Source organism: Molossus molossus, unplaced genomic scaffold (assembly GCF_014108415.1).
Source record: "Molossus molossus isolate mMolMol1 unplaced genomic scaffold, mMolMol1.p scaffold_m16_p_20, whole genome shotgun sequence".
Classification (NCBI taxonomy): domain Eukaryota; kingdom Metazoa; phylum Chordata; class Mammalia; order Chiroptera; family Molossidae; genus Molossus; species Molossus molossus.
In genome coordinates, this window is record NW_023425356.1 from 24,576,696 (window position 1) to 24,596,658 (window position 19,963).

The window sequence follows — 19,963 nt, forward strand, 5'->3', positions numbered from 1 at the left end:
ATCCTCTGACAAACAAAAATTTAGGGAATTTGTTGCCTGTAGACCTGTCTTGCAAGATATAACAGCAACAATGTACTTGATAATGTATGATTATATATATAACATATACAATGTACTCTCTATATATATCCTTATGCATAAATGAAATTAATAACAGCAATGGTACAAGGGAGGAAAGCATTTGAATTAGCAGTTAGTTACCTACAAGGGAGCTGATATCTCAACAGAAACATTTCAGGCCAGAAGGGATTGGCAAGAAATATTCAAAGTCATGTAAAGCAACGACCTACAACCAATATTATTCTACTTAGCAAAGCTATCATTCAGAATTAAAAAAAAAAAAAACCAACAGATAAAGAGCTTCCCAGAAAAAGCTAAAGGAGTTCATCACCACCAAACCAGTATTACAAGAAATGTCAAACAGTTTTAAAAAGAAGAAAAATACATTAAAAATATGAATAATAGCCCTGGCCAGTTTGGCTCAGCGGTTAGAGCATCGGCCTGAGGTCCAGAGAGACCTGGGTTTGGTTCCCTCTAAGGGCGCATATCTCGGTTGCAGTCTGTCCCCGGCCCTGGTTGGTCGTGTGGGTGGCAGCCACTCGATGTGTCCCTTTCACGTCGATGTTTCTCTCTCTCTCTCTCCCTCCCACTCTATCTGAACAAAAAAATGTCCTCGAGTGAGCATAAAAATATATATATATATATGAGTAATAAAATGGCAATAAGTACATACCTATCAACAATTGAATCTAAAAAAACCAAAATGAATGAACAAGCAGAACAGAAATAGACTCATAGATAGAACATTTTGACAGTTGCCAGATGGAAGGGGGTTTGGGGAATGGGTGAAAAAGTGAAGGGATTAAGAAGTACAAATTAGTAGTTATTGAACAGTCACAGTGAAGTAAAATAGAGAATACAGTCAATGTTCTAGTAACAATGGTGTCAGAATTATTGAGATGATCACTTAAGTTATATATAATATCACTGGTTGTACACCTGAAACTAATGTAATAGTGTATGTCAACTATAATTGAAAAATAAAATTATTTAAAAGTAAAAAAAAATGTATATGGATCACACTAGCTGTGTAACATTGGAGTTATCATGAACTACACTGGGGGAGGTGTTACTGTACTTCAGAAGATACTTGTTGCTGAGTGGGGCTGCTATATACAGTATACAATGTTTATATCTTCTATGCTTGTCTTTTAAAAAAAATACATAGAAACTTACGCACTTTCCTGACTTTATTTCTCTCCTAAACTGTTACAACGGTAGCTATTTGAAAAGCCTAATATTTACTTGTTTGTCAATATTTTCCAATTGATTCCCTATGTAGAATTAATTTTAAAACTTAAAAACTGTCACAAATTTTTTAAAAAGTTTAAAAAATAAAGTACAAAATCATTAAGTGCTGCACTTGAACTCTGTATTCCAGAATGAAGCCCAAACTTTATGCTCATTCTCATTATACTATATTGCTCCCATTATAATCAATAAGAGCTAGAGGAAGTTTATTTCATTCAGTGATTATTATGATAAAAGAATAGCAATAACAATATGAAAATTATTATGTGATATGAACTTCCACCAGTAAAAAGCTTTGCTTGCTATTTAATACAATTTAAGGAACATGCCCTGACCAGTGTGGCTCAGTACTTAGAGCATCAGCTCAAGGACCAAAGGGTCACAGGTTCAATTACCAGTCCAGGGCACATAACTGGGTTGTAGGTTCAATCTCCAGCCCTGGTCAAAGCGCCTGCAGGAGGCAATCAATCAATGTGTTTCTCTCTATCCTCCCCCCTCCCTCCCTTCCACTCTCTCTATAATAATCAATGGAAAAATATCTTTGGGTGAGGATTAACATATTTATATATATATAAATATATTTTATATATGTATAAAATTTAAGAAACAAACTTAAGATGCCAATCTGTCCCAGGTATCAACAGCAGGAGAAAAGAAGTCTTTAGACTCTTCTTACTTATTTTACTTCTGAAGTAAAAAATCACCACCACAGCACATATCTAACTTCTATAATCTATAATCTCTCAGTATTTCTTCCCCCACAATCCCTATCTTACTATTTGCTAAAAAGGTAAAATTTAGAACTATGGACCCAGTGAACTGGACTCACAAAGTGATGTCAGACAGAAAACAAATTCTCTTTCATCATGTATTTAACCCTGTCTCCCTATTAGTGAAGTTTCATAAAAGCTCAGGGTTTTGTTCCCTCATCATATAGGGCCTTTAATTCTTATGTGTTCCCAAAAGTCTTGATTCATTTCTATGCAGCTGTTTCTCAGAATTAATCATCAATGTGCACTTATGGAGCAGTCTATATGTGAGCATCTCTGGAGTTATTTACAGTCATTAAAATGAAATAAAAGATATTAACAGTAAACCATAAAAAGCAGCATGTGAATTAACAAGTAAGTGTGATAATATTTAGGCTTAATTTTCTGGGACTAAAGAAGCTTTGCCTTCTATCAATTTGGTTCAATAATTACTTTTTCCATGAGCAAGATCAACAATAAAATGACAAACATTCACATTTACCAAAACACAATACAGACTTAAGCAAATATCCCTAACATTCTACAATTTAAGAGAAAGTAAACTGCTCAATCAGCCAAATGCAGTGCTGATGAGAGAAGTTTCTAATACAAACTGGAAGCAAGAATTGAAGATAAACCTGATGAAACTAATTATGGTAGTTTTAATCTTCCTGGCATATGTATCGCAGAAGCTGCACAGTGAAATGGAAGGGATCTGCTTTTCTCCTTCATTTATGGGAGCATATGCTTCCACAATAGATGTTATTTTGGATAAAAGAGTGGCGTGGCACCTTGTTTTATCTTCAAGGCTAAGCACAGATTGGGGATGCTCTTTGGCTGTCTGTTTTGTGTATGTAAAGGGAGAAAAGAAGGCTTTACTGAAATGTGAAGACCCAGGAGAATTTGCATAATAGCACTGCCATGGAGAACCTGGGCTCTGTGCCAAATGTTTTCCTATTCTCTATTATAAAATAACTCTAGCTCAAGCAGCTTCCAAAGTAAACAACCAATATGAAGGTAAAACAGAACTCCACTCAAAGCAGAATCTGGGAATAACTATATACCATCAGATTGCCCTTTTTTTAATAACTTTTGTCAACAAGAACATAAGAGTGGAAAGGTAGCAGTGAAATAATGTGGACTTTTCCTCTAGACCTTTCATTAAGTTTATGTAAGAAAGACTAAATTCATAGATGGCACTCAACACACAAGGTATAGGTAACATGAGAAAATGTGATCATCTTCCATATTCAACAAGTCTCACATTCTCTGGTTAGACCTAAAAAACCTTAAAAAAAATGTACTTAAAAAAACAAAACAAAAAACAGGCATAGAGATAACAAAAATTTCACTTAGGCTGCTCTGGCTGGTTTGTCTCAGTGATTAGAGTGTCAGCCTGAGGTCCAGAGAGACGCGGGTTCAGTTCCCACTAAGGGCACATACCTTGGTTGCAGTTTGTCCCTGGCCCTGGTTGGGTCGTGTGGATGGCAACCAGTTGATGTGTCCCTTTCATGTCGATGTTTCTTTCTCTCCGCCCCCCCACCCCACTCTATCTGAACAGAAAATGGAAAAATGTCCTCGGGTGAGGATAAAAAAAAAATTTTTTTTCACTTAGGCTCATCTGGTACCTTTTAGTGAATGAGTCAGTAAGATGTATTAAAGGCTTTAAAAAGTGTTTAACATTTTAAAACTTAGTTCTCCTAAACTAAGAATATAATGTGGGGTTGTTGCCCTGGCCAGTTTGGCTCAGCGGTGAGAGAGTGGGCCTGCGAACCAAAAAGTCTCGGGTTCGATTCCAATCAATGGCACATACCTCAGTTGTGGTTCAGTCCCCAGCCCCAGTCAGGGTCATGCGGGAAGCAACCAATCGACGTGACACATTGGCGTTCCCCCCCACCCCCCTCTCTCTCAATCTCTCTACCCGTGCCCTCCCACTCTATCTGAAAATAAATGGAAGAATATCCTCGGGTAAGGATAAAAAAAAAAAGTGTGAGGTTGTTTTCACATAGAAGTACTATACATACAATGAGGAACTGAAACGGCGACCTCTTGATGCATAGGTCAATGCTCAATCACTGAGCCACACCAGCTGGGCAGCTCATTCAACTGTCTCATTCCTAGTAGCTGTTCCAGAACTGTTACTCATAAAGCTCCATGAGTATTCCCAATTCAAACTTGGGCTTCTTCAGCATTTTGACTTTGTAAACAAAGAACATTATGGAGTGGCTAAGTTAACTGGTACAACTTTTCTATGACTTTTCCAATGAGAACTGGAATCAATTTATTGACCACTTTGTTCAAATCATTTGTCTGCACCCCTGAGATTATGATTTCCATTCAGCCTTATAAAAATACCCAGAGCTCTTGCATCACAGCCACCGACATGCCATCCAGACTGAGGAAAACCCGGAAACTTCAGGGTCACGTGAACCATGGCCACGGCCACATCAGCAAGCACAAGAAGAACCTGGGAGGCCAGGTAATGCTGGTGGCTTGCATCATCACAGAATCAACTTCGACAAATATCACCCAGGTTACTTCGGAAAAGTTGGTATGAGGCATTACCAGTTAATGAGGAACCAGAGCTTCTGCCTTCTGTCAACCTTGATAAATTGTAGACCTTGGTCAGTGAACAGGGAGCTGCTCCCATCATTGATGTGGTGCGATCGGGCTACTACAAAGTTTTGGGGAAGGGAAAGCTCCCAAAGCAGCCTGTCATTGTGAAGGCCAAATTCTTCAGCAGAAGAGCTGAAGAGAAGATTATGGGTGTTGGTGAGGCCTGTGTCCTGGTAGCTTGAAGCCACATGGAGGGAAGTTCCCAAAAGCAGCTTGTAAATTCTTCAGCAGAAATGCTGAGGAGAATATTAAGGGTGTTGGCAAGGCTGAAGAGCTGAGAAGACTGACAGTGTTGGTGGAGTCACATGGAGGGGACTTCATTAAAATGTCCACAAGTAAAAAAACAAACAAACCCAGAATAGGAAGGTACAAACAAGTGGATGCATATACCATGTTCATGGATTGAAATAATTAACATCATTAAAATGTCCATATTACCCAAAGCAATCTATAGATTCAACGCAATGTCCATGAAAATACCAACGTCATTATTTCACAGATCCAGAATATGCCAAAAATGTATATAGTACCAAAAAACACCCTGAATACCCACAGCAATCTTGAGAAAGAAGAACAAAGTAGGAGGGATCACCATACCAGATATCAAATTATACTACAAAACCACTGTAATGATAACAGCCTGGTGCTGGCCCAAGTGCAGGCATACAGATCAATGGAACAGAACAGAGAACCCAGAAATCAATCCAAGCCATTATGCTCAATTAATATTTGACAAAGAAGCCCTAGCCATTTTGGCTCAGAGGTTAGAGTGTCAGCCCGTAGACCAAAGGGTCTTGGGTTCCATTCTTGGTCAAAGGCACATTCCTGGATTACAGGTTCAATCCCTGATGCTGGTTGGGGTCATGCAGGAGACAACCAATCAATTTGTCTCTCTTACATCAATGTTTCTCTCTCCCTCTCCGTCACTCCTTTCTACTCACTCTATCTAAAAATATCCTCGGGTGAGTCAATAAATGGTGTTGGGAAAATTGAACAGGTACATGCAAATAATGAAACTAGACCACCAACTTACACCATACACAAGAATAAACTCAAAATGGATTAAATACTTAAGTGTAAGCTTTGAAACTATAAAACTTCCTCCCAACGATTCTGTGATTCCATAAACACTCTTTGTATATTTCTATTATGAATGTTACCAAATCACATCATAATTACTTATTTACTACACAGGACAGGCACTCAAATATTTTATAGAGGAGTAAATAAATGAAAAAATAAAGTGAGTCTAGAGTAGGGATTATGTTCAAAATTAAGTGATAAAAACTTGATTCTCTCTTGTGAAAAGTAAAATATTAATCCTTTGATAAGTTATCTAAAGTATAACAGACACAACAAAAATACATATTTAAGGTAATGAAAATGTTCTCAGATAGTGGTGATGACTGTACAACTTTACATATAGCTAATACACTAAACACAACTGAACTATACATTTTAAAGAATGAGGGGGGTGGGTGGGAAAAGATTAACCAAAAAACATAAATGTTTATGTGTATAACCCATGGACACAGACTATAGTGTGGTGAAGGTCTTGGGGAGAGTGTGGGGTGTGAGGGGACAATGGAGGAAAAAGGGAAGGCATCTGTAATACTTTCAACAATAAAGATAAAATTTTAAAAATAAAAAAAAGTAAATTTTGTGGCATTTGAATTATATATCAATAAAAATATATACATTTTATCTAAAGCTGGGATAATCTAAACTAGGGCACAATTTAAAGGAACTACTACTATTTGTAGAAAATCTAACATACTACTGTTATTTAGCAAAAATGACAAGGAAAGAAAAGCCAAAACCTAGGTAATATCAAAACCACTTTTTCCCTCAACATTTCATTTCAAAACAACTGGAATTTGTATTCAACAATTTAAAAATTGCTAGGCAAATTAGCAATACTAAGCAAAAGCTGAGATACTACTATTATTAACTGTATATTTTCTTATCAAAACTACATCTCCAGCCCTGTCCAGTTTTTCTCAGTGGTTAGAGCATCAGCCGGACTGGTTTTGTTCTTTTTTCTCAAGACTGCTTTGGCTCTTCAAGGTATTTGTGGGTCCATATGAATTTGATGATTTTTTGTTCTATTTCTGTGAAAAATGCCATTGGAATTTTGATGGGGATTGTATTAAATCTGTATATTGCTTTAGGTAACATGGTCATTTTAAATTATTTTGCATCTACCAATCCATAAATATGGAATATCTTTCCATTTCGTTGTGTATTCTTCCATTTCTTTCCACAATGTGTTGTAGTGTTCAGTGTATATACCCTTCATATTCTCTACTAAAATTTGTTCCTAGGTATTTTATTCTTTTTGTTGCAACTGCAAATGGAATTGTTTTCTTCATTTCTCTGTCTGAAATTTCATTGCTTGTATATAGAAACACAATAGATTTTTGTACACTGATTTTATATCCTGCAACTTTACTGTATCTGTTTATTATTTCTAATAGTTAACTGGTGGAGTCTTAAGGTTTTTTTTTTTTAATATATAGAATCATGTCATATGCAAAAAGTGATACTTTTACTAATTCATTCCCAATTTGTATGCCTTTTATTTCTTTCTCTTGCATGATTGCTCTGTCTGGCTAGGACTTACAATACTATATTGAATAACAGTGGTAAGAATGGGTACCCTGGTCTCGTTCCTGGTCTTAGAGGAAAAGCTTTCAGTTTTTTACCATTGAGTGTGATATTAGCTGAGTGTCTGTCCTATATTGCCTTTATAATGTTGAGGTACTTTCCTTCTGTACTCATTTTATTGAGTGTTTTCATCCCAAATGACGTCAAATGCTTTTTCTGCACCTATTGACATGGTCATATAATTTGTATTCTTTATTTTGTTAATGTGGTACATTACACTGATTGATTTGTATATGTTGAACTATCCTTGTGCCCTTGGAATGAACCCTACTTGATCATGATATACTGTCTTTTTAATGTATTGTTGTATTCGATTTGCTAGTATTTTGTTTAGGATTTTTTCATTGGTATTCTTCAGGGACACTGGCCTGTAGTCTTTTTTTTGCCAGATTTTGGTATCAGGGTAATGGCCTCATAAAATGTGTTAGGAAGTATTGCCTCTTCTTCAATTTTTGGAAGAGTTTGAGAAGGATGGGCATCAAATCTTCTTCTAGTTAGTAGAATTCACAAGTGAAACCATCTATCCTGGACTTTTATTTTTTGGGAGGTTTTTGATGACTGTTTCAATTTCCTCACTGTTGCACAGTCTAATTAGATTTTCCAGTTAATGAACTGTTTGGTTAAATAATCTATTAAGTCAACACAGGCATTTCTTCTCTGAACAAAAAACTTTATTTTAGAGGAAAAAATATAATTAGGGCTTTAAATATTCTTTATAATTTATTGTGCTTATTCAACTAGGCTAAGTAAACTACTCTCAGACAAATTGTTAGGTAAACAGCACCAAATTTCAATGCTATTTGACCTCATCTGTAATCACTCTATAGTGGTATTGAAATATCCCAATCCCTTTCTGCTCACACAGTTTGTTTTTAATCATCGACTACAGAAATATATATTTTGATTATTTTTCATTTGTCATAAAAAACACAGTTTTTGGCTTAATATCCTAATACCACATATAACTAACTACTTTGCTCAATTCCAAAATGAAATTCCATTTAAATGCTAAAAAGAAATGTACCATTGCCTCTTCTCCTAAGTTAGTGTGTGATATAGTAAATATTGTGACTCCATCACTATTTTCACTCTCTAAAAAACTGATACAGAAGAATGAATATACCATTCTGACAACTTATGAAATGACACATACACTACATGAAGTTACAGGATTCGGCTAAACCCGAATTTTTCCTGGGAGTTTAAAAGAAAAATCTTCTTTCCAGTATAAAAAATCAAAAATGAGACAGGAAACTGCTATAAAATAAATAATTAACATATTTCTTATAAAATAATCAGGTGGCCCGGCCAGTATGGCTCAGTGGTTGAGGGTCAACCCATGCACCAAGTAGCTGGTTTGATTCACGTCAGGGCACACATGCCCAGGTTGTGGGCCAAATCCCCAGTGTGGGGCATACAGGAGGCAGCCAATATGTTCTCTCTCATCGATTTTTCTAGCTCTCTGTCCCTCTCCCTTCCTCTCGCTCTAAAATCAATAAAGAAAAAAAATTTTTTTAAAATAATCAGGTGATTTCCACTCTAGGCATATGGCAGGCTAAAAACTGTGAAGATTTTTCTATAACAAAGTAACTCAACATAACCTAAGATGTAATGTTTACTACAGTGCTAGCCTCATGGAAAATCTTGAGGGTACCAAAAGAAAGAAAAAAAGACTAATCTAAGTAGGCACAGTTGCCTAAAGGGTAAATGTACCTACAGGCAAAGTGGGGGAAAGGTGTTAGTAACAGACCCCAATTTCCTGGCAAAGTAAATTCAGAGATTCTCAAGGAAATCATTTTTCAATTAGGTTTCAAGTTCAACCATAGATAAAAATGAACAAAAATATACTATACAATCAATTAGACAAGTTCTAAAATAATGTTTTTATTGATATCACAGTAACTTTGTAAAATAATAGGCAAGAATGCAAGAAACACTCTAAAATACAAATAATGACAAAGGATTAGCCCTACCAGATACAAAACATAATGAAAACTACCATGTCATCATTTAAAGAGACATCAATGACACAAAATGGGAAGTCAGACTAGACCCAAGTACATACAGAAATTCAGTGTATGGTAAAGACAGTGTCTCAAATCTGAGGAGTAAAGAGCATTTATTAATAAAAGTGTTGTGATAACTTACAGCTATTTGGAAAAAGATTAAGTTGAACTGACAAGTCATATTACATATGATAAACTCCAAATGCATCAAAGACTCATATATTAAAAACAAAACATTAAAAAATGCTACAAAAATATAAGGAGATCTTTTATAAACTTGGGGTGAAGAAAGTCTTTCTAATGATATGTCAAACTCTCTAAGCCATAAAAGAAACAATTAGTTCAATTAGGTAAAAAAAAAAAAAGATTTCTGTGTGGCAAAATAAGTAAAGTCGAAAGACAAATGAAACACTGAAAAAAATATTTGTAACCCATATTTCAAAGAACTGAAGAAACTCTTTGTATGGAAAAACTCCAGAATACACTACTTAAATGAGAAAAAACTATGATGCAGAACAGTGTGCATAGTGTGTTAATAAATATAGTCATTTTTGTTGTTAATCCTGACCCAAGGATATATATATATTTTTTTTATCCTCATCCGAGGACATTTTTCCATTTTTTGTACAGACAGAGTGGGAGGGAGAGAAAGGAAGAGAGAGAGAGAGAGAGGGAAACATCGATGTGAAAGGGACACATCGAGTGGCTGCCACCCGCACGACCAACCAGGGCCGGGGACAAACTGCAACCGAGGTACGTGCCCCTAGCGGGAACCGAACCCGGGTCTTTCGGGACCACAGGCTGACGCTCTAACCGCTGAGCCAAACCGACCAGGGCCAAGGATATTTTTTTGCATTGATTTTTAGAGAGTGAAAGGAAGGGAGGGGTTAGGGGTGGGGAGAGAAAGAGATAAACAACTATGTGAGAGAGACACATAATTGGTTGTCTACCATACACACCCCAACTGGGCCACAGGATCAAACCAACAATCCAGGTACATACCCTTTACCAGGAATCAAACCTGAGACCCTTTGGTGCTCAGGCTGATGTTTCAACTACTGAACGACACCGTCAAGGGTTTATTTATATTTTTTAATGGGGGGTGGTGAGTGCGTGGTTGTGTGTTTGCTTGTATATACATAATATATTTGTGGGAGATATAAAGACACTGATGCTGCCCTGGCCGGTTTGGCTCAGCGGTTAGAGTGTCGGCCTGCGGTCCTGAGAGACCCGGGTTCGGGTCCCGCTAAGGGCATGTACCTCGGTTGCAGTTTGTCCCCAGCCCTGGTTGGTTGTGCGGGTGGCAGCCACTCGATGTGTTCCTTTCACATGGATGTTTCTCTCTCTCTCTCTGTTTCTCTCTCTCCCTCCCACTCTACCTGAACAGAAAATGGAAAAATGTCCTCGGGTGAGGATTTAAAAAAAAAAAAAAAAAAGACACTGATGCTGCACTTACTACTTTATTGGAAATTTCTTTGCATCAATTTTGGTTCCAAAAAATTTGTTCTCAATGTGGTATTTATTTTCCAAGTAAATGTAAGCCTGAAGACACATTTATATACATAACAGTTTTCCTCATCTGGGTTGAAAAATGGTTGTTCTACTTATCAGTTATTATAGTTAGTAGGGGTTCTCACACACTCCTTAAAATGGGATTCCAAAATGAATTGACTAGGGGTTTGGCATGGAGGAAGGATAATGGTGGTAATAATGTTTCATTCTTTCCTTTTATATCTTTTAAATTCCGAATCACAGGAGTGTATTACCTAATCAAATAATATTTACTGAACCGCCCTGGCCAGTTTGACTCAGCGGCTAGAGCATCGGCCCGCAGACCAATGAGGCGTGGGTTCAATTCCGAATAAGGGCACGTACCTCACGTACGTGCGGTACATGATTCATCCCCGGCCCTGGTTGGGGTCATGCAGAAGGCAGCCTCTCAAGGTGTCACTTTCATGTCGATGTTTCTCTGTCTCTCTTACTCTCTCTCCCTTCCACTCTATCTAAACAAAAGTTAAAAAAAATGTCCTCGAGTGAGGATTAAAAAAAAAAAGAATATTTACTGATCCAATACCCATACTTACAGACATTACATTTTTTATAAGTTTCCTACGTCCAAAGTAACCTTTGCTATTTTAATCAGAGAGCAAGCTGAGGATGAGAAGGTACTCGAAAATCTCTCAAAGACCTAAACATAAAAGCTAAAACTATAAATGCCTTAGAGGAAAATATAAAGGAAATCTTTTTCTTTTTTTCATAGGGAAAATCTTCATGACATTGGATTTGGCAGTGATTTCTTGGATATGACACCAAAAGCACAGACAATAAAAGAAAATATAGACAAACTGGAATGCAACAACACTGAAAACCTTTCTGCATCAAAGGACACATTTAAGAGAATGAAAAGACAACCCACACAGAAAGGGGGAAAATTTCAAATTATATACAAATATATAAAGAACCCTGAAAACTCAGTGACAAAAAAAACAAAATTCAAAAATAGTCAAAAGATCTGAATGGACATTTCTCAAAAGAAAAATGGCCAACAAGCACAAGAAAAGATGCTCAATATCATTAGTTATCAGCGAAATACAAATCAAAACCACAGTGAGATACAACTTCATATCTTTTAGGATGACTATTATTTAAAACAAAAATGAAAACAAACTAACAAAGAAAACCCAGAAAACGGCAAGTGTTAATGAGGACTTGGAGAAATGGAAACCCCCATACACTGCTAGTGGGAATATGAAACAGTGCAGTTGCAATGTAAAACAGCTTAGTGGTGCCTCAGAAAGCTAGACTTTACTATAAGATCCAGCAATTCCACTCCTAAGCACACACCTAAAGAAACTGAAGGCAGGTATTCCAACAGATATTTGTATAACAATGTTCACTGCAGCATGATTCACTAGCTAAACACTGGAAGCCATCCCAAGTGTTCACAGATGATGAATAGATAACAAAATGTGGAATATACTACATATAATGGAATATGATTTGGCCACAACATGATACATGGTACAACAAGGATGAATCTTGAAGAAATTATGATAATAAGCAAGACACAAAAGGACAATTATTTATGATTCTATTGAGATGAGGTACCAAGAGCAAGCAAATTCATAGAGACAGAAAGTGGACTGAAAGCCCCCCAGGGCTTAGGGGAGGGTTAATGGGAAATTATTGCTTGGAGAAAAATTGGTTAGAGTTTCTGTTTGGGGTAATGGAAAGGTTTTGGATATAGACAGTGCTTGGTGATAGTAGTAACAGTGTGGATGCAATTAATGTTACTGAATTTATACTTAAAAAATGGTCAAGCCCGGCCGGTGTGGCTCAGTGGTTGAGCGTCAATCCATTGCACCAAGAGGTTGTAGGTTTGATTCCTGGTCAGGGCACATGCCCAGGTTGTGGGCCAAATCCCCAGTGGGGGCATGCAGGAGGTGACAAATCAATGTTCTCTCTCACGATGTTTCTATCTCTCTCCTCTCCCTTCCACTCTCTCTAAAATCAATAAAGAAAAAGAAATGTTCTTTAAATGGTCAAATGGCAAATTTTGCATTAAATATATTTTGCCACGATTTAAAAAAATTAATAATGTAATATACCAAAAAACAATGACTTGAACACTTTCAGTGGGTTAATTATATGGTATGTGACCTATATCTCAACAGAGACATTTTTAAAAAAATATCTTAATCAACAAGAAGTCATCAGGAATCTATACTTTTAATAAATATCCTTTTTATTTTTTAATATCTTCAACTGAGGACATTTTTGCATTTATCTTCAGATAAAGCGAGAAGGAGAGAGGGAGGAGAAGAGAGAAACATCGATGTGAGAGAGACATATCTAGTGGTTCCCACCCATATGATCCCAACCAGGGCTAGAAACAAACTGCAACCAAGGTACTTGCCTTTAGCAGGAACCGAACCTGGGTCTGTCTGGTTCATGGGCCAAGGCTCTAACCACTGAGCAAACCAACCAGGGCTTAATAAGTATCTTATACATATACCCTGGTGTATACTTGCAAGTATTTCTATAAGACACTTTCTTAGAAATGACACTGTAGGATAAAGGAATTGCCCATTTTAAATTGTGACATATACATACAAACTACTTTCAAAAAGTACCACAGTCGTCCCTTGCCACTTCACACTTTGACTTTCATGGCTTCACTCTATCGCGGTTTTCAAGGGATGACTTATAGTAAATAAAGAACCCTACTTTGTGGAAATTCATTTATCATGGTAGTGTCTGGAACTGATTAACTGCGATAAACCAGGGCCAACTGTATACAAATTCAACCTCCACCAACAGCATATGAGAGTGCTTATTTACAAACACTGAAAGTTAGGAATTTTTATGTTTTGCCAATGTAACAAAAAAAGGTAAGTCTCAAAATTAATTATAACACCTTAAACTTAGTGCTGTATGTTAATTTTATCTCAATAAAATTGCAAAAATATATTAAAAGATTAGGACTCTTGCCCGGCTGAGTCCAAGTGGTTAAGCATCGACCCATGTACCAAGAGGTTGCCAGTTCGATTCCCGGTCAGGGCACATGCCCAGGTTGTGGGCCTGATCCCCAGTAGGGAGCATGCAGGAGGCAGCCAATCAATGTTCTCTCTTATTGATATTTCTATTTATGTCTCCCTCTCCCTTCCTCTGTCTAAAATCAACAAAGAAAAAAATTTTTTTTTTAAATTAGGACTCTTAAAATCTACATTATAACTTTAAATAAAAGACATTAAGAGCAGCAAATCCTTAATATTTTCTCAAAAAATGAACTTTAAACATTAATTATTAATGTGCCAGTTCCAAACTGTGAATAGAAATTTTTAAGAAACAAATGGCATATTTGAATCACTCTAATTAATAGAGTCTATGAATAAAATACCACAAATTTAACAATATATCACATAATTTAGGAAAGAGAAAATTTCACTCATGATCTGAACTTAAATCATGCTTTTACAGCCCTGAACAGTTTTGCTCAGCGGTTAGACCATCGGCCTATAAACCAAAGGGTCTTGGGTTCGATTCCTGGTCAAGGGCACGTACCTGGGTTGCAGGTTCAATCTCCGGCCCCAGTCGGGGTCATGTGGGAGGCAACCAATCGATGTGCCTCTCTCACATAGATGTTTCTTTCTCTCTCTCTCCTTCCCTCCCTTCCACTCTATCTAAAAATCAATGGAAAAATATCCTCAGGTGAGTATTAACAAAAAAAGAAAGAGAACATTCACAAGAGCCTATCATATACCAGATACTATATATAAATGTATTTACATAACCACTTAAGATAGGCATTAATAATCAATAATCCCACGTTATAAATAAGAAACGCCTTGCACAGTATACAGTTATTAAGCTAATACTTGGGAGTTGGTTTTGATTCTATAACCCATGCCCTTTCCATTATTTCTCAAGAACTAATGCAAAGGGTAGTAATACATTCAAATCCTATGCTAAAGTAATTGTTGTATGAATAAATACCTATCACCAGCAGTTTTGCAAGTATACAGATAGCTTTTCTCAGAAACCATAGGCTGTATTCTACTACAAACAAGGTACATGCAATACAAACAACTTATATTTGAGATTAAGTATGTATTGTGGGTGAAATCTTTTCAGTACAAAACCTAATCATTAGCATTGAATATTTTTTAAAACACTATAGATTACTAAAGACAATCATCCTAGAGCCCTTTACAATTTAGCTCTGCAAAGAAATTATAACATGCTTTCAAGTAAAGAAATGTAATAAAAATCTTTTTTCAATCAACCCTCTGAAAATTCTGAGGTCAGAGATGAGGAAAATAAGGCTCAGGGTAGACTGAATAATCAATTTAGCTAAGATTCATCCAATTAATTTATTTCATGAATTGGTATAGTACCCATTTTTTCCTGATTTATAATCTTAACTTATTCACAGTTGATTTTATCCACAGAACTTCCCAAGCCACAATATAGTTCTATGATCTTGTGCAGAATGACAACTATTAATATTTTTGGATGCCATAGCAATTTGAAGAACAAAGAGCCTGGTTTCTGGTAACATATAGAAAGCACATGAATTTGATGTTAAGGAAATACAGTAAAAATCAAGTTATTTCACAGTCAAAGATGTTCCAAAATTTCAGCCAAAATGTTCAGCCAACTTTTTCTGCCTAAATCCATTGTTTTACTTATGTATGCATACAATTTAAATCTGCGTGTAGGAACATATGGTGCCTACAGTCTGAAATTAGATATTGTATAGAATGACTAAAGCTTGTAGTTTACACGTAATACAAAATGCACTTATAATCTGTACTAGACAGAGTAAAAAGAGTTAAGAAAAATTAGTTATACTTGGATAGCTGGTGAGAAAAAGGACACAATTTTTTAAAAGATTTTCTATTGATTTTTATAGAGAGAAGGGAGAGGGAAAAACATCAATATTAACATTGAAACATCAATCAGCTGCTTCCTGTATGCACCCCAACAGGAATAGAACCCCAAACCTGGGAATATGTGCTGACCAGGAATCAAACCAGCAACCTTTAAGCCCAAACAACTGAGCCACACTGGCCAGGGCAAGGGGACAATTTTTAATATATTAACTTGTCTTATGAACAACAAGAATTAATACTTGTATAAAACAATTCATTTAACAAAAGCTCTCAACATATATTAGTAATCTGAATCCTTACAACCATCCTAAAAGGTAGGTGCTATTTATAATCATTAAACATCTTTGAGTCTCAGTTTCTTCTCTGTTGATTTGTCTATAGTCACATTGTTGGTAAACAGGAAGGTAATATTCAAATTTAGATTTCCTAGATAAATCCAGTGTTCTTTCCACTATGCCACTAGAAGAAGGAATCTGGATATACCCGATTTAAAATATTTGCTATAATTTTACAAACACAAATACATACACAGTAATACTATCACTCACATCTCTCACAAGCCACAAAGCCTATTTCAGGCTTACAAAACAGACTATTTTGAAATAACATATAAAGATTAAAGTCAAACTTCATAGAACATGTATGTAGGTCAGATAAAAATTAATCGAGAAATCCAAATATTGTCACCACATATTGTTGGGAATTCTACTTACTCGTTTTGAAGGACAGTGTTCATTCTTTTCATCTGTCATCTTCCCACTTTTAAGTGCTTTCCTTGGGTGCTTGATAGTTGTTTTTATGGCAGGTCGACATACATAGTTCTCCAAGTTCTTTGGAGGTTTTTTAGTTCTTTTAGCCTGAAGACCAATTTTCAATTTTAAATTTCCTTCTGAGAAGTTTGTTTCTTTCACTGAAAACTGTTGCTGTGCATCAGTCAAACCATCATCTTTCCCTGATTCAATGTTTCTCTCCCGATTCCACTTGCGAAGGCCCTCTTCCTCCTTTGTGTTGTTTTCTAGCTCTACTTCTCTATTGCTGACCAGTGCACCAGTATTGATGGCAGAGGGACTCTTTCTTGAAAATCCTTCGGAATCAGAACCCAATCCTAACATAGCAGTATTTCTAGGGTCCATCACAAGTGTATGTTATTGTCAAGGATCCTATGAATATTTTACAGAACTGTGTTCCATAAAAAACAGGAATCTCCAAAACTTGCAACCAGCATCTCTTTCTCTGCAGGACAGACCATAACAAAAATTTATTAGAACAGAAGTAACATGAGAAATGGGTATAGGGAGAGGGGAACAAGGAAGTCAGGAAGAACCCCAAATCACAGTTAAAACAAATAAAAAATGTACTTCGAAATAAATTTAAATTCATTCAGTTATTAAATTTAAATGTTTGGGGTAAGTTTATTATTCTACAGTTATCATAAACAAGCTGAGTGGTATAATGCAAATCAGTGTTTAAATACCACTGTTATAACTCAACCAAAAAGCTTCTATACACACAAGCCTAAGATAAAAATAATTTCATATATTTTAGTATTCTTCAGTTTCAAGGAATATATTTCCTAAAAGAATCATATTTTTGGCTTGTTTCAGTACTCCAAACCTTTTTTTATAAGAGGTTGTCAGGCTTTTTATGTTAGGACTCAGGCTAAAATTATCTCTGCTATACAATTCAACTGTAAATTCATTCAAAAATATTTCTGAGCACCTATCATGTGCCAGGCACTGTGCAACACCCTGGAAATATAGCTGTCAACAAAACAGATCCAATGCCTAAACTTACAAGCCTTATACTCTAATAAAAAAAATAAAATAAAAATAAAAAGTTAAACAACTAATCACACAAATTATTTATACCAATTGTTATAAAAACTTTGAAAACCAGAAATTTATTTTTACAAGTTTTACTAATAGCAAACAGTAGTCAGTTGGCATACTTCAATTCCCCAAATTTATAAAATATTTTTAAAACAGCATGCCAATTTATTTTACATTAGATGGTACACCCTACTTGAGAATCTGAATAATCTACACAGGGGGCAAACCCCTTCTCACAAATATAGATCCTCAAGAAACCAGATTACCATATTATAATCAGAAGACTGACTGGTAAATATAAAACCAAAACAAAACATTTCACTATTCCTAAGGATTGACAGGCTAGTCAATTTCAAGCATACATCCAAAACAAGATCCAAGACTAGTAACTGGAAAAAGAACATCCTATCCCTTAGAAAGTTCCATTTATGAAGCAGAATATTTTACAGTTTAAACTATGTGCCTTAAGACTTTTCTTCTCCACAAGAGTGTAAGATTATCAAGGCCAAAGACCATATGATATAATTGTTTTGTAACTCCTACAAGGAATGTAAGTAAAATGTATGGCCCAAATGACTGGCACTTAGCACACTCAATAAAAGTTATCAACAAGTTATTACTATTAATAGTAGCAGCAGCAGCTTTTTAAGGACTACGCAACAATATTGGCCAATTGACTAAAACTTTTACTTTGTTCCCACTCTATTCATTCACACAAACAGCTGAAAGAGTAATCTTCCAATCCGTTCACTCTGACAGTTCTTGCTGTCTGCCACTTCATATATTATCAGTTCACAATGGCATTCAAGGCTTTTCATAATCTGGCTCACTCTATTCAAACTTATTTATCCTTACTTACCAACACACAATCTCTATCATTTAGTCAATTCAGCTTTCTTTACTTTCTATAATAAATCATGTTCATTTCTGCTTCTATGCCATGTGTTGTCTTTCCCTTTAAGTGTACAAAGTCCTATATTTTCTATGATGGCTTCACAACCATGAAATCGAAAAGTCTGTAAACTTAAAGTATTTTCAAAATTGACTAGTGAGAAACTTGATATGACTTGATTTAGATCCATTTTTGTCTTAATTACCACAATTTCTATGAATAGTCATACATTTCAATGGTGAAATATCAATATATTTGATTAAGGAGTGATACTCTATCTAACACCACAGTGGAAGTGAAGTAACCTAATCTAATTATATTATTTTTCTAAAAGCACCAAACACTTTTTTGGATAAGGAATTACTGGCCTATGTTCTCAGACCTATATTTAGGCCTGCACTGACCTGATTCTTCCCTGAATACCTATTACCCATATAGGATCACAATCTGGGTAATTTTTATTCTAGCTCCATATTTATCAGCTGCCTTCTCAAACAGACTATAATTAAAATGTAAGCTTGCCCTAGCCAGTGTGGCTCAGTTGGTTGGAGCATAGTCCCGTGTACCGAAAGGTTGCCATTTGATTCCTGGTTAGGGCACATACCTGAGTTGCAGGCTCGATTCCCAGCAGGGGGCATGACAGAGGCAACCCATCAATGTTTCCCTCTCACATGGATGTTTCTCTCCATCTCCCTTCCTCTCTCTCTAAAAATCAATAAAAATGTTAAAAATAAAATAAAATGGCCTGGGGGTGTAGCTCATAGTTGGGCATCAACCCATGCACCAAGCGGTCCTTAGGTTGATTCCCGGTCAGGGCACATGCTCAGGTTGTGGGTCCAATCCCCAGTGGGGGGCATGCAGGAGGCAGCCAATCAATGTTTCTATCTCTCTGTCCCTTTCCCTTCTTCTCTCTCTAAAATCAATAAAGAAAAAATATTTTAAAAAAATTTTTAATCCTCACACGAAAATATTTTTCCATTTTTGTTCAGATAGAGTGGGAGGGAGAGAGAAACATCAATGTGAGAGAGACGCATCAACTGGTTGACCAGGGCTGGGGGCAAACCACAATGGAGGTACGTGCCCTTGACCAGAATCCAACCCACGACTCATTGGTCTGGGGGCCGACGTTATACCACTGAGAGGGCTATTTTTTCTTTAATGAATAAAATAAAATGTAAACTTGATGCTGGTAGGAAACTCTTCTGGCTTGTTCATCCCAAACACATAAAACAATGCATATCATATATCTTAGTACCCAGTAAGTAAGTAGTAGAAGGAAGGAAGGAAGGAAGGAAGGGAGGGAGGGAGGGAGGGAGGAGGGTGGGAGGGAGGGAATTTTAAGGCCCCTATAGATTCTTATATGTTTAGAATATAGAAAATGTTTCTCCTTTTTTTTCAGTGACTTCATCTTGTGTTATGAGAAACCTGTAAGTGTTTTCTATCAATAGTATGTTGACTATATTTCATACAAGGGGTTTTTTTGTAAACTTACTAAAAT

The 19,963-nt window shown here is 36.1% G+C and overlaps 1 protein-coding gene and 1 pseudogene across 4 annotated transcripts in view; one reads left to right on the forward strand and one right to left on the reverse strand.

Annotated features, from left to right (window-relative positions):
• ASH1L (ASH1 like histone lysine methyltransferase) overlaps positions 1 to 19,963 on the reverse strand; it is a 233,625-nt gene that overhangs the window by 178,989 nt on the left and 34,673 nt on the right. For all 4 annotated transcript variants that reach the window (XM_036272123.1, XM_036272122.1, XM_036272120.1 and 1 more), the window contains exon 2: positions 16,458 to 16,977. In XM_036272123.1, coding sequence (XP_036128016.1) covers positions 16,458 to 16,877 — 420 coding nt within the window. In that variant the 5' untranslated portion in view covers positions 16,878 to 16,977. The remainder of the gene's footprint in view (positions 1 to 16,457; positions 16,978 to 19,963) is intronic.
• On the forward strand, positions 4,444 to 4,960 carry LOC118637056 (annotated as a pseudogene).